At 46.9% G+C, this 16,001-nt stretch overlaps 1 protein-coding gene across 1 annotated transcript in view; it reads left to right on the top strand.

Moving 5' to 3' along the window:
* The window catches only part of TWNK (twinkle mtDNA helicase), a 116,269-nt gene that overhangs the window by 88,184 nt on the left and 12,084 nt on the right, over positions 1–16,001 (top strand). The window contains exons 3-4 of the mRNA XM_086922679.1: positions 7,483–7,590; positions 14,952–15,093. Coding sequence (XP_086778805.1) covers positions 7,483–7,590; positions 14,952–15,093 — 250 coding nt within the window. The remainder of the gene's footprint in view (positions 1–7,482; positions 7,591–14,951; positions 15,094–16,001) is intronic.

Raw genomic sequence — 16,001 nt, 5'->3', positions numbered from 1 at the left:
AGCAAATTTGGGCTCTAGCCCTTCATTGCCACAAGCCACTTGAGGGGTTTGTGATCTGTCTCTAGCACAAACCTCACACCAAACAAATAAGGCCTGAATCTTTGAAGGGCCCCCAGTATGTCAAATAATTATTTTTCAACAGAAGACTAGTTCTGCTCCCTGGGGAGTAATCGGTGGTTGATAAAGGCCACTGGATGCTCCCTTTCCTTCTCATTGCGCTGGACAAGAACTGCCCCAACTCAATTGTCTGAAGCATCTGTCTGCACAATGAAGATCTGAGTGTAATTGGGGGCCTTCAGCACAGGTGCATTGCACAGTGCAGTCTTCATTTCATCAAATACCTTCTGACACTAGAGTCAGATCCCCTTCCTGGGCTGCTTCTTAGAGGTCAGGGCTGTTAAAGGATCAACTGTGGTCCCATAGTTTTCTACAAAGTTCTGATAGTAACCAGTAAGGCCCTTACCTATGTCTGGGTAGTGGGAATCTCCTAGTCTAGCACCACCTGAACTTTAGCCTCCAGGGGGGCGAATATTCCCTCTACCCACCTGATGTCCAAGATAAACAACAGAGGGCTGGCCAACTAGACACTTGGCTGCCTTAATGGTCAGTTTGGCCCCCTGCATCTTCACCAATACCTGCTCCAGGTGTTTCTTTTGTCATCCAACAAGGTGCTGAATACAGCAATGTCATCCAGGTACGCCACACAGAATTAAGGCCTGACAACACCTGGTTGACTCGCCCTAGAAAGTGGCGGGAGCATTTTTCAATCCAAAAGGCGTAACTTAAAATGGTAGAGGCCCCCTGTGGTTGAAAATGCTGTTTTCGCCTTGGCACCAGGGGTAATGCAAGCGCTGGTTAGATAAAAAGTACTTAGGTACTTTGCGACACCCAACCTATCCACAAGCTCATCAACTCTGGAAATAGGATGGGCATCCGTTTGTTTTTTTCACAGTATTTAGACCGGGATAGTCCAACCATAAGCGCAAGTCAGCTGACACTTACTTATGCCCTAACATCACTGGGCTGGCCCAGGGGCTACCGTATTGATGCACTCTTGGACCAGTCTGACATCCTGAAATTTTTGCTTTTATCAGGCAGGGTTCCCCCTGTGTCTATGTCATGGACACAGACAAGCATCAAACCTGGGGTAAGTGAAAAGAGATGGGAAAATCTCCCCAGCAGCTTTTTACACTCTACTTGCTGTTCAGGTGTCAGTTCAGAGGCAAGCTTAACTCCCTCAACTGAACCATCCCTCTCATCACCTTGTAATAAGTCAGGGAGCGGCTTCTTTGTAAGTAAAGAAACTGTGCACTCCCTGCAAAGGCACAGATTCAGCCAATTATTATGGAACACTATTTGGGGATCTTGTGCGGCCCCTGTTTCAACTAAATAGTTGACATCAGACAACTTTGTAGGGACCCAACCACTTGTCCTCCAGAGCCTAGGGACAAATCGGTTTCAGGACCCACACTTCTGGTCCTGTTGGTACCCAGTCATCATAGCCTTCTGGTCATACCACTCCTTCACCTGCTCGTGACTGGCTTGAAGATCTTTCTTGGCCCAGCTCATGAGTAAAGCAATCAGTCTATGGAGACTCAGAGCATAGTCTACCACATCATGGGTGCCGGACTTCGGGTTGCCCGCCCAGCCATCCTTGCTGTCAGGGGCCTCGTACAGGATGCGTAAAAAGAAGTTCCAAGGGATTGAAACCTACTCCTTTCTACGGTATCTCTCTGTAAGCAAACATGCATGGCAAGAGGAGATTCCACTTCCTCTTGAGTAGATCAGACAAGAGTCCACTTCATGTTCTTTAGGGTCTTATTGAACCACTCCACCAAAATATGGGTCCTGGGGTGGTAAGCAGTGGAGAAGTCACACCTGCCTCTTTTCACATGACCTTCATGTAAGATGAGAAGAAGTTTGTTCCCCTATCGATAACCACCATCTGCAGACATCCTACCCTGGAAAAGATCCCTAGAAAGTCCTAGCTGCAACCTTGGCAGGAGTGCTCTTCAAAGCCACTACCTCAGAGTACCTGGTGGAATGATCCGACACAACATGAATGTATTTGTTGCTTGAGGATGATGGTTGGTCAAACAGACCAACTATATCAATCCCCATCCTCTCAAAGGGTACCCCCACAACAGGTAGGGGCACCAAGTGTGCTTCGCCTGGCCACCAGCCTCGCCGCTGGCCTAACAGACCAGAAAGGCACAGCAAAACATCTCCAACTCCTGGCCAGTAAAACATGTTTTTGTATGCCCAAGTGACCAGCTAAGGGTACTTCATGGGCTAGCTGAAATTCCAGTGCACAAGAGGAACCACCAATCTTTTGCTGGCTCTTAGCTCTGGGTCAGTGGGCTCACTGTAAAAAAGTCTATCTTCCCAAACCACCTTGTGCTTTACAAATACTCCAGTAGAGACCTGTTCCTGAGAAGTCTTCCGCAGGCCAACAAGTGTAGGACACTCACCTTGTGCCTTACAAAACTCCTCACTGGACAGTTTTCCTGCTGTCAGCAGCTCCTCCAGCTGTGGTAGGGACCCAAACTCCAACACCTTATCCGCCTCTGGATGCTCACCCTCCTCTCCAACTGGAGAAGGAGGTGCAGACACCAGGACAGGAGACTTCTCAGAATTTGCCTTGGTTCTTGTTCTGGACTATTCCCCTCTAGTCTCTCTTTTGCTAGAGTAGTGCCCACCTCACTAGGAAGCAGTTTACAGTCTGCGCCCTAGTGAGCACAGCTGATGAAATACAAGCCATATATGCCTCAGGGCCTGATACTAACCCAGGTTCAATCAGGTAATTTTTAAGAAAGTATACAATGCCCTACTTCTTTCGCAACCCCACATTGACAATGGCCTTTTTTGCCATTCATCTCTACGTCCACTCTTGCAAGAAGGTACTCAATGTCATCACTGCTAGCTACGAGTCTATAACCTGTGGAACCAGGGATGATCTCTTCGGGTTTGAGATATTTTCGCTCAACCACTATTCTGTAGGCACCAGTATCCTTCATGGCAGGAACCTTCTTTCCATTGATACTTGCCACACTCATATACCCCCTTGAGTTAGGGTGAGTATGCTTAATTGCCCCTGGGTCGAGTTCCCAGATGTCCCTGGTGATTAAGTTAAACTCAGTTGAGCCTCCCTTCATGTCTGCCCCCACTGAAAGCACACTTGCTGTCATGCGTGCCTCTGGCACTGCATCCTTCCCATGGCAGTCTGGTTCTCTGGGACAATTACAGCAGTTAATCACCTTGGGAGTGAAAGGACCCGTCCCTCCTTTCCACTACTAGTGCTGACTAGAGGCCCCATTCCTGTAAGACTTCTGTCCTGGCGAGAGCCTCTGGAACTGTTCTGCCCCCCCCCCTCCCCCTTGTCTAGGGCCAGGCTGCTGTGAGATCTTCTCCCCCTTGGGCTTGAAACTGAGGTGCTCCTGCCACTTGTTCACTCTGTTTGCCAGCCACTTCTCAGCCAACACTGCAAGTTTCTCTTGATCCCTCTCAACAAAGTCTGTCTGAGTGGGTTAAAGTACTCCTCTCGGTGACTCTCTGCTATCGTCACCTGATTTAGGGGCAGGTAAACATTTGCCTCCATCCTTTTCACCCACTCATTCCAGTCTCTCACTATGTCATGGACCCAATTTGCAAAAGAAACTCCATGTGCCTTCGTCTTCTCACTGAACCTCTGCAAGTAGTGGGCTGGTTTCAACCCAACCCATCTAATCAAATAAACCTTCATGCACTCATGTCAGACTGTCTTTGTCAAGAATACTTTCAATTACTTCAGTCACTTCCCCCGGAGGCGACTCAGTAGAGTCGCTGTTCTGAACTGCCCATTTTGACTTTGAGCCTTACATGCTAGACCAATTGTACGCATTCAGCTGAGAATATCGGTTCCGGGACATACATGTGTATCAATTTCTTTCGTACCTTGGTGGTGTTTGTCTTGCCCCGGGAGCATTTAACATCCTCAGAGCTCAGCCTTCTCTTCACTTCCAACTTGAGCTTCTTTTTCTCCAGGGCTATCCGCTCTTTCACCAGTTCCCTATCTTTCTCTTTCTCCTGCTTCTCCTTCTCTTTCTCCCTCTCCTTCCAAGCCCACTCTTGCTGTCTGGCTCTTCGCTGCTCCTCTTCTGCCTGGCAGGCCATCCTTAGTTTCTTCCTCTCAAAATCCCTCACTTTCTCCTCTGCTAAATCCTTAGCTTCCTGGAGCTTTAGGGTCTCGGTTAGGTTAGTCCCTCCTAAGTAGCCAAATGCTGGGGCAGGGGACAATTTGGCTAAGGGGGGTGAAAGTCTAGGGGCAGTTCTAGGGGAAAGCTAGGGCAGGTGTAGGGGAAGCCCGCACTGACAGACTTGGCTGGTTTGTGACAACAGTGGTCTCCACCTCCCACACTACACTGACCACTTCCTCAAATCATTTTGTCATGTGGTTAATCAAGCATTGCCTGTCTCCAGACTCTGGGACCTTCCACCCCCTGTCAGCGCACATTTGCTTTAATTCCTCTACCTTCAAGTTCTGCAGTTTAAATTCCTCTCCATTGTTATCTGCTATTGTACATATAACTTATGGATATCTACTGGACTTATCAACTGGCATCAGTGTCCACTGATCCTGAAGTCTAGGGATCCAACACCACTTGCCACCAATGTTAGACCCGGCTTCTTGGGCACCAGAGCACTCATGTTACTATGCTCCAATTGCATCAACTGGAGTGTTCCCCACCTGTGTCCTGAGGCCTCAGTACTAGTGGTCCCAAAACTGGATAACTAAGTATTCCTCTCCAGCACTAGACTTTCTCAGGGTAGTGAGACAGAGCAGTCCAAGGCTTAATGTGAGGTGGGCTAAGACATTCAGAATACAGTGCACACAGTACTACTAGCTGATAAAATCAATGTCCAGTCTGTGCTTTATTTTTTAAAAAGAAAAGTACTTTGATACACACAAGAAATATTCTACACATAAAAATAGGATTAACAGTGAAAAACAGATGTCTCTACAACGCTCTAGGCCAGAGTTCTGACACCAAACAGTATTATAACACCTAGACACTAAGCACTACAAAATGCAGTTAACATGTAGACACACAATTAGCATTGCATATTACGGACTATGTTGCAAAGTGTTGCTCCCATTTGCTAGAGCCATGATACCAAACCTTGGATTGAAATAATATAGTTTCAGCATTTGATGTGAAGTTAGTTTCTTGATCAGCCCTTAACCCGCCACCCAAAGAAACAGAAGTGCCCTCCCTTCTTGAGCGAGGACACCTCTCTAGTGGCATAAGGGAGCCGATCAGGGGAGCCTGATGTCTTGGCACAGTTTACTGGCGTCCCACTGTCCAGTAGCCACTGGCTAGCTGAAAGGGAGAGTAGTGCCTGGCCAGAGTGCTAGTACACCCTGAACCCCCCAGATGTTGCAAAAGAAATGTGGAGGGCCTATACCACAGGACACTCTTCACCAGCTACAGATTGTAACTGGAAGTACCACACAGCTCCCACAGCAAAAGGGAGGGGTTTGGGCAAATTTATCCCATCTTCAGGAACTGGGATCAAGCTTCCCCGTTTACCTTTAACTCCATTCATGTACTGCAAACTTCCTTATCTTGAGCAGCTGCCTGCAGTTTCCTTTTGTTCCAAGTGGCAGCACCACAAGCCTCGCACAACAGCTGGTTCTCTAACCGATGCCCTTTCTCCTCATCAAACTGGCAAATTCCTTTGCAGCATAATCCATCAGTAACAAAGAAAATGTCCTCAAGTTCAATCCCTATCAAGGGGTAGTCCAAAGTGGTGAGCAAGCTTCTTGTCTTATCTTCACACCTCGAGCCATGGCTGGCTTCCTTGGACAGACCCGGTTTTGGCCGCCTTGATAGAACCATAGACCAGTCTAGACCAATAACTGACCACTAAGGCCAGACTTTTATTACCTCTGATTGATAGGCTAAACCAATCAGAAGGTCTGCTACTTTTGAATCCTGAGTGCCCCTCCAGTATTGAGGCACATTTGTGGAATGTTTACTGCGTGCCAAGGCATACCAAGGATGACTTACTGTATTCCATTGTTCCAGACTGGGCTATTCTCGAGAGAGGAATTTTAATTAACTCCAGATCAGGAGGCCCTGACCTAAACCCAACCGAAAAGGGGGGGATGTTCATCCTAGCAGAATTAGTGCAGCTAAAATAGATGAGAACGAGTGTCTACCACCAGGCTTCTCCAAGGGATAGGGAGGACTGCGCAGGAGCTTGAATGTCCAGCAGAACAGCTCAGTTCACATTACACACACTGGCTCACCTCACCATCCTCACCTAGCACACCCATTTGATTTCAAACACAAGTGCCAGGTAGACAAAAGCAACAGGACAACAGGCAAGGGAGACTGCACAGACTTGATCAAGAGGGGGACTAGTAGCCCACCCTTCCTAGAATACAGGAATACAGATATCCCTGACTATAGATTTTGTGCTGCCACCACTGTCAATCTACTGCAAACTGGGAGGAGAGGGTATTAGCCACTCTGAAATAGGGGTGCTCTATTTACCCCCCCCCCCCTCAAACTCCGAGCCAAGCTGTAGGGTCTCCATCCATTAAAACAGAGGGACCTTCAATGGACATGCACGACTGTCATGCTCACTGGGTAAGGATCTAGAAAACATACAGTAACTTTTAAGTGAATTGCCTGGAGATCAGCATATGGTAGAGGAAGCACACTGTCCAGAGACATGCAGAAGACTTCCTGCTCCAACAGTCTTCTGTACATTTGTAATGCCATAATCTATGTGGAAGCATAATTTTATCGGTCTTCAACCGCTTCTGCATTTGTAAGGCTATAGGGAGCACATACGTTTATTTTAGAGTATTTATAATTTTAAGATTTAATTTGAGCTTTAAGGTCAACAAAATTGAACCTTTGACATTTTCAATTAGGTCTGTTAGTTATTGTGAATGCTCTCCACTAAACATTTTGAAAATACCCAAATTAGTTTATTTGTTTTGCAAATGTATCATGGCTAGACTAGCTATGCTTAGCTTAAGCCTTCAATAAGAGAGCAACACAAGTGATGAGTTTCCCATTTTCAGGTGTTTACCAATCGATTTGATGAACATGTGTTGACTGGAACGTTGCTTGCATATGATACTGTATGGTGTGACTTGTATGGTATATTACGGATTCCTTTCTGTAAGACTCGTACACAAAATAGTTATATGAGTAGTTCGTTTAGTGTTTCGGGTAGATCATTGTTTACTGTTTCTGACAACGTTCTACCTCCAGAGTGGGAAAATCTGTCTTTTTTCCTTTGTTTTGCAAAATGTAGTCTGCTCCATAAAAAAATGTCTGAAATTCTGGTAACACCTTCTTTCTCTCCCTTCGCTCATGTGGTTATATTTTTTCCTGATCCTCACTTTCTGTGGGTTTTAGATATGGTCTGGTGGAAAGTTTTCAGAGTTTGACTCTAAAAAGAATTGTGAATTTCCCATTGCAGGGCAGTCTTGGACACTATGCACCATGCAGTCTACATGTACGACATCAGCCATGTGGTTATTGACAATCTGCAGTTCATGATGGGATATGAGCAGCCCAACATTGACAAGTAAGTATCCACACCAATGTAATATGACCTTACACTTTGAGAAGAGACTTGCGTTTGCAAATTCATCTTTTGAGAATACCGTGCACTTGTAAATAAAGCCTTATATGTGTGTAAACTAAAGTGCAAATGGCTTTGTGAGTCGATCCTAAGTATTAAGTCACGAGATTGAACAGAAACTTGGGGTCCGTTGTTATTAACAATCAAAACCTGTCTGTACTATGAACTAATTTATTTAACTATACCAGCTGATGTGTATGATTTTAGTGAGTGAATATATTTTCCATAGTTATTAGATACTTATTATTTCTTTGAGCTCTGGATTTCATCCAAGGGTAGACCTGGACTTAGTCTGAATTCTCCCACTCAATCTAATTAGTCTCCAGGCGCTGCTTTTAGACGACAAGGCACCCAAATCACTCTGCTGCGCTTTACCTTCATCCTGTCTTTAATTGGCTTCTTATTAATGAGAGGTAAACCAAACCAAACCTAAACAGTCTAATTGGAATCGAATTCCCTGGTTATCAGAAGTTTGCACATAGCCGCTTCAAAAGCCTCCGCCAACCCCCTCCACAGGCAATATGTACTGCTACCAGAGCAAAACATGTTGTCTTTAAAAACGCAACTAATCAAACAATGTAATTATACAATTATTTTCCTGCTTGGAAAAATATTTTTTACCTGCAAACTTTACCAGAATTAAGATGTAATATAACCATAATGGTTAATGTGTGCTGTCGTGCAGTAGCCATCTTGTCTTTTTGATTACATTTACAAACTACTTTGCCTTTGGTTCTGTATTACTTTTTTCTTGTGTGTGTTTGTAAGTAACATGAAATACTAAGATTTCCTCTTTCTCTACCCATTTCCCATCTTCCACCATGACCAGTTTGAAGCACCCATCAGGCGATAGTGACAGACTCCAAACCTAATAAATATATGTATTAAGACTTCTAAAATGGCTATTGTAATGCCACCTTTTTCATATAGATGTCTACCTTCGTTATCATTGAGCTATTCCACATGAAGATGAGGTAATCTTGGTTCTCCTGTAGTACCGACCAATGACAGATGGAAGTATACCACCCGAAAGTTGTGCTAGAAAGTGCTCTCCTTCAGTGGATACTTTCAGTAAAGAAGCAGAGGGCCACATTAGAACATTGCAGAACCCTCGATAGGTCCTGCCCCACTAAAGTTGGGGTTAGGCTCCCAGGGGAACGAGGAAAGTTAAGACTCTGACAGAACGCTGTATATATCATACCTGACCACAGGCATTTCAACAGTGGCTAAAAGGAAGTGGGGGGGGGGGGCTGGGGGGGTGCCCCACACTATGAGAGCAGGCTCTCCCATGGATGTAGAGTTGCTGGGAGCGGGGTGGGGCTAGGAGCAGGGAGAAGGTAAGAATTTGTTTGTCTAATGTTTACTTGCTAGGACCAGCAAGTAAATGGGTATAAAACACAAAGATGTGCTGGGCCTATTATTAATCTAATGTTACTGGCGCATTACCTTGTGCAGTGACATTTGCTAAATAGTGACCGGTCTCATCCTAATTGCTGGTTTGGGACCGACGACAGTCAGTCGGTCCCAGTTCCAGATCGATCTTGGTCGCACTCAGGTCCTTCCCACATTGAAATCGGCCCCTTAGTGTTTGGACAGTCTGTGTTTCCTATTTAATTCCTACTCTTTTCATATTTTTAATGAATCATCCCATATGCGAACGCAAAAAGGCTTTTTGACATGTACCAAACCCAAACAGTGATTCGATAATCTTTTACCAAAACTCGTTTGGGTTTGCGATTCGGTATTAGGAAGGGGCGTGATGAGGGCATCCCTTCCTAATACCGAATCGCAGTGATATGTGTGAATGTTTTGTGACTGAAATGCGGTCGTAAAACAATCGTATTTTACCACAAAATTCAATTTGGTGGTAACCCTTTCTCATATGGGAAGGTGTCACCAAGGGACCCTTTCCCCTTTGTGAATTATTGTAAAAGCATTTTTAGGTCGGGGGACCTATAAGCTGCGAAGCAGCTTCCGGTCCGGAGATTTAATGTTACTTAGTAGGGCTTCAGAACCCGCCTCCCTGCCCTGTCTCTCCACCATTGGCTGGCTTCCTAAACGGAGGCCAGCCATTGGAGGAGAGAGCCGTCCCTCCAAAGAAGCCCCGTCTTATTCGGATTTGGGGGCATAAGTTTTTCTGTTCTTTAGACAGTGACGTCTGTCATTCAAAACAGCAAAACCCCGCCCCCGAATCCAAAAAATTCTGAAGCTGGCGGGCGCCATTTTGCTGGTCGAGCAGCGTCTACCAGGACATGAGGTAAGCCTCTGCTCCCCTGTTTGTGCCTTTCTTTGTGCCCCCCCCCCTGTTTGTGCCGTTGTTTCTTGCCTCTGACTCCCTGTTTGGCAACCCCTTCCCTCCGCCCGCACGTCTGGTTTTCCCTTCCTCCAGTGTGCCGTTTTTCGTGCTTCTGTCCCCTGTTTGTTTTTTTGTCTGTTTACTTAATGACGCTGTTCGAGGTTGCGGGCTTTCACTATTGCACGAGCATCCTTGGCACCAACAACAGGCTAAGGGCTTTGCCTTCAGAGCGAGCCATACCCTCTGCAGTAATCGAGGAACCATGCACCCGGATCGGTCAACCCCAACACTTACAGCCTGGAACTATCCTCCTTCCGGTGGCCCGGGCATACGCCTCTCCACAGAGAGTGTAAGCTTCAGCTCTCTAACACTCTTGTACTCTCAGCTGTCTGAGGCTCCTGCCCTCAAAGCGCTAGAGGAACCTAGCGCTAACAGCTCTCTGAGGGCCCTGGCACTCACAGCTCCCTGAGGGCCCTGACACTCACAACTCGTTGAGGATCCTGACACTCACAGCTCTCTTGGGGCCCTGGCACTCATAGCTCTCCGAGGGCCCTGGCACTGGCTGGTCTCAGAGGGTCGCGATATTAAGAGTTCTGAGAGCCCTGGCACGCACAGCTCTCTTGAGGCCCTGGCACTGACAATCTTCTGTGGCCCCTGCCGCTCGCAGTGTCCTAGCGCCCTAGCAACCACTGCACGCTCTAGAAATCTGACACTCACATTTGTCCGATGACCCTGGCACCCACAGTTACCCAATAGGACATTAGCTCTCGGAGCTCTCCCTAGCGCCCTGACACTTTCAACTCTCTGAAGCGCCTGTACCCACAGCTCTCGAAAGACCCTAAAACAGACACAGCTCCCCCTAGGGCTCTAACACCCCACTCTCCCGGGACCACCCACAGCTTCCCGAGGTTCCCAGGCACTCGCGTACCTCCGCGGACCTGGCACAAATGCCAGACGCACTCGTGTAGCTCCGCGGACCTGGCACAGATGCCAGAGAAGCCTCAGTTCACAGTCCCCGGGTGCGCACTGGACTGGCCGGCCGAGCTCCCTCTGGGTTCGCACGCCCCTGCCCCTGGGTCACTGGGTCCTTCGGAGCCCACCGCAGTCAGCTCTCCGCGGATCCTCGCCTTCCTTCCACAGATATGTGGGGCTGAGCGCAGCATCCTACACTGAAGTGGCAGAGCCGAGAAGCGCAGGTTGGAAAGAGCCAATCAAGGGCAAGTGGGAGCGCACCGGTGAACTCTCTATTAGGGAGAGGCCCCCGCCGTGCACACACCATTAAACACGCTCCCGGCGCGCAGGAAAGCCTCCCATCCTAAGGGGAACATCCACTTCTGTGTAAAGATACGGCGCCCTGGTCCTCCCCTGATAACTGGCTGATTGTAAAATACATCTTATTACCCCAGTCCCCTCCAGGTGCTGTCCGTGCTGGCGCAGCCGACCCTTCTGCGACGAACCGCGAAGGAAACTCCAGAGAAAAGCCAAAACAGAGAAGATTGTTGGGAAGTGACATCAGCGCAACTCAGTGCAGCTCAGAGGGTTTCGACAATGTGTCTTGGACCCGCGGCCGCGCCACACTGGTGTTGATTCCGGATTAGAAGTACTGGAGGGGCAGACGCTGGTCTTGAGGGTACTGGCGGGATAGATACTGTTACTGAGGGTACTGGTGGGGCAAACATTGGTACTGGGGGTATTGACACTGGTACTGAGTGTATTCACAGAGCAGACAGGTAATGGTGAGGCAAACACTGGTACTAAGGGTATTGACAGAGCAGACAGCAGGGGCGGATGGTGACATTGGAAAGTAGTTGGGCGTAAACTGATTTGCATACTGCACCGTTGCGAGCGAGAGTGTGTCTCTACACTTTTAACACAGACCTACCTTCGCTTCCCCACTCATACTCGGTTTCATCTGTCATCTGCCCACTTTACACCAATCGTATTTAGTCTAAATTCCTGCCTGTATTATTTTCTTAGCTGTGCCTTCCCCGTACAGGTTAAGTTTAAGTCCATTCTTACAATGCAGCTCTCTCTCTCACTATAGATGTAGTATCTTGTTCTCTGTTTGGCAAGGATATCTCTGCCATCTGACTCTACATTACCAGTCCAGCTCTGTCCTCTCTGCATTCTCGGTCTTGCCTCACTTCCTCCTCTGCTTTCATGGTCCCTTGATCTAAACATTCTCTACCTATCAGTGTTTCTCTCTTCTTTCTCACCATATTGCCAGTCAACCACGACTCTTATTTTCTGCATTCTCAGTCTTAGCATTCTCCTTACATTAGCACAACTCTTAGCATTCTCACCCACCAATCCTTTTGTTTTGTTTTAGTAGAGAACATAAGCTGTGAGGCACACGGTGAACACCTAAGCCGGCAAGATTGCTCAATAAGCCAAATGTGCAATGCTGTCATCTGCTGTAACATAAAAGGCACAAGACCACATCCGGCAGGGCCAACTCTGCCTCCCATCCTGCCAGGGCCAGTCAATTGAGAACCTTTAAATTCAATAATAGTAAGGTATGTGTGTTACAGTGTTCAGAAAACACAGACGCGCTATCTAAAGTGGCACATGAATTTAGCATGATTATTATTAAAATACGAACTAGCAAAATTAAGTTAATGGATTCCTGGTCTGCTTAAATGCAGTGATTTTCCCATAGCGTATTTCCACACATTACTTTCCTTATTATGGAAGTTTGCATAATTTAACTAGCCTCTGGGAAATTTACAGGCCTGCGTTAACCTAATGTTCGTTTTTTTCCTGAAAATATCAACATTGTGAGTTATATGAACCGGTCGCGAACAGTTAACTTTATCAGTATAAACAGATTTACTTTTCTGCTGTGAAAAGAGAAATGGGAATTAAAATGCTCCGTGAGGTTTTCCTCATTAGAAGGGCCGCGCTAGAATGTTCCATTCATCATTTGTTGGCTGCGCAGCACCGTGGATATAACAGCCACTCTGGGAGGCCTGCAGTTCTTGGGTGCCGTGGCCCCCAACCTCTGCTGGCATGCTGCCCCCTCAGACTTGCTGAACTTTGGGGGAGCACGCTGAGGGGGCCCAGAGGCGATGCAGGTGACACCCAGGTGAGCAGATGTGGAAGGTGACTGCCGGTGGTGGGGGCTGCAGTGTGCTGGAACTCGAGGGTTGTGGTGTGGTTCCTGCCAGAAAGGCCTCGCCCCCCAGCAGTGGCACTCTCCCGGCACCTCTTATGGCAAGGGGGGGGGCATGCGTGAGTGACCCCGTCTGAGCACAAAGAAGAGATGCTTGCTCGCTACAATGGGATGAAAAAAAACTGAACAACGAGGACATACACTGTTATTCCAATCCCCTATTAACCCCTCCTCCCCACCCCATTTTCTTGCCTCCCCCTCTCTGGGTCGCTGCGGTGTATCTCTTTCACTACGACCCTATCTTATCTATTCTCTCCATTTCCTCTACTTCATTCGTTGCCAGGAATCCTGTGATGTGCATGTGCTCCTGGAGAGAGCCCTGGCCTGGTGCTGACTATATTATATTAAATGTAAAAAACAAAACTTACCTCAGTTACCGCCGGTCCGGGTCCACGCCACCTCTGTTCCCCGACCCCTTGGCGCCTCACGGCACAAATGGAGACTGGCAGCCCTCGCAGCCAATCCTGGCGCTTGGGGCACAGGTTTCTCTTCGCCCACAGCACGCCCATTAGGAGCCCAAAGGGCTCCTAATGGGCATGCGCAAAAAAGCGCAAACGTAAGTGTGCATGCGTGGGCACGGGTAAAAAATTCACCCTCCGTCCCCACTCATGCGTACTTGTGTTGCTTGCCCTGGTGACATCATCATGTCAGTCAACATGACTCCACCCCGCCCACCCCCTTCAGACTCTGAAGGGGGTGGGCGATGTGATGTCATGCTGACTGACATGATTGGAATGTCAGTTCTCCTGCCTTGGCGTCTTTCAACAGAAATGCCGAGGGAGCTGCGGGCTGGCGGGGGGGCTACGCCCCCAGGCCCCAATGGACGCACCGCGCCTGGCAGACAGGTAATGGTGTGGCAAACACTGGTATTGAGGGTATTGGCGGAGAATACACTGGTACTGAATGTACTGGCGGGGCAAACACTGGTACTGTGGATACTAGCTGGGCAGACACTGGTACCAGGAGCGGCCCGTTCAGGTAAGAGCGGTGGGGCGGTGGGGCCGGGTGGGAGAGGGGGATTCGACAGATGAAGGCGTTCTGCCCCCTGATTGCACTAATTTTTCTTGTTTTGTAGGTGGCTCTGTGTGGGTGGCTCTGTCTGTGTGAGGGTGGCTCTGTGTAGGTGGCTCGGTGTGTGTGGGTGGCTCTATGTGACTCTGTGTGTGTGTGTGGCTCTGTGTGGGTGTAAATGCAATAGGTCATGCATATGCGAGCGATTAAGCTATTGGCAGTGTAAATGACAATGCCATTTATTTATGATTTTTAAAAAAAGGTCATGAGCAATGCCAATAGCTCTACCTTTAATAATTCCGAGACCATTGCATTGTAAATGCTTGTTAAGAGCAGGCAGTGGTCCCATGTTTTTTAAATGCATCCCGTTTTTCTGTAAGGAAAACGGGCTGCATTAAAAAAAACTTTTTTTTAAAAGGACTGCTTTAATTAAAAGCAATGACATGGTGGTCAGCTGAGCCCCCGCAGGCCACCATCCCCGTGATGTTAGCGATTCCCATTGGACCACAAACTGAAACCTACCTCATTAATATTCATGAGGTAGGTCTATTTGCGACCCACTGGGAATCGCAAATGAAACTTAAGAGTTTCATGCATTTTAAATAGCATTTTCCTAATTACTATTCACAGGAATTTTCAATTAGGAACTTGCTATTTCTAATTTTCTTTCATGTGGACCTATGTAAGTAATTATTTTTGTGCATCTCCGTTTAATATTGATGACCTCTTAGCATTTTAATCTATCTTCGTGTTATGTACAGTGTTCTTATGCTCTCCTGCCAAAGAAGTTGACTCGCCTGATGGCAATTGTTTATTGGTTTACAGGATTGCTGTTCAAGATTACACTGTTGGTGCCTTCAGGAAATTTGCTACGGATAATAATTGTCATGTGACCCTGGTAATACATCCCCGAAAAGAGGAAGATGACAAAGATCTCCAAACTGCATCAATTTTTGGATCTGCAAAAGTAAGAAGCTTTGAAATGTAAACATTTGCTTAGCGAATGGATTTTAAATTTTTTTTTTTTTTTTTTTTTAGCACAATCTGGTTCGCCTACTGCGTTTTAGGCACATCGTCAGTATAGCTAGGATTGCAACGGTGGGGAACTCTAAAGCCCATAGCTGAGAACATATTTCAAGGACAACAAGGTTTCATTTGTCCACTGATCAGATAGTCGCATCCCCCTGCAACACACCCTTTGGCTGACAAAGAGGATAGTGCGCTGCTCAGGAAAGGTGCATATCCACATACAGAAGATGTTCAAAATTGAACATATGGTTCATTATTCAAACCCTTTATCGTTGTAACAAGCGATTTAGGGAAATACAATGAACTCTAGGCTTAGTTTGCGTTACCGACAGTGGTTCCGATATAAGTGTGTTCACATGTTTGCAAAATGTTGCAATTTTCCCAAATTACTGTGCAATTTTTAAAGACAAGTTTAAATTCCATTAGAGCCATCATTAAATAAAACATGCTTTATGGTGAAACAGCGTAAAACTATTATAAGAAACATGTGAAAATAGGTTAGGGGCCCATTGCTAAAGCAAATCAGACGTCCACCTTTAGGTCTGTATCCAGACCTTTATGAATTCCATTTTCACATGAGCAAATATTCATTCATGTGTTTGCTCATGCAAAAATCTGTTTAACAAGCTGCAAATTCACTTGTTTACATTTTTTTCTTCTCCAGGAGAAAGAAATCCCCCCCCCCCAATCCTCCCCCGTTGAGAAAAGCTTTTTTTGATAACATCGCATTTTATTGGGAGGGGATTCCGCTGCCACCCTGGAAAATGTGTTACTTAGAATCAACCCCATAACATTTTGACTCTTGGCATCTTACACATTGATTAACAATGACATTGTCAATGTCTT

This window comes from Lissotriton vulgaris, chromosome 5 (genome assembly GCF_964263255.1).
Source record: "Lissotriton vulgaris chromosome 5, aLisVul1.2, whole genome shotgun sequence".
NCBI classification, from domain to species: Eukaryota; Metazoa; Chordata; class Amphibia; order Caudata; family Salamandridae; genus Lissotriton; species Lissotriton vulgaris.
The sequence above is the reverse complement of the archived record's forward strand: the minus strand, read 5'-3'. Positions and strand labels throughout refer to the sequence as shown.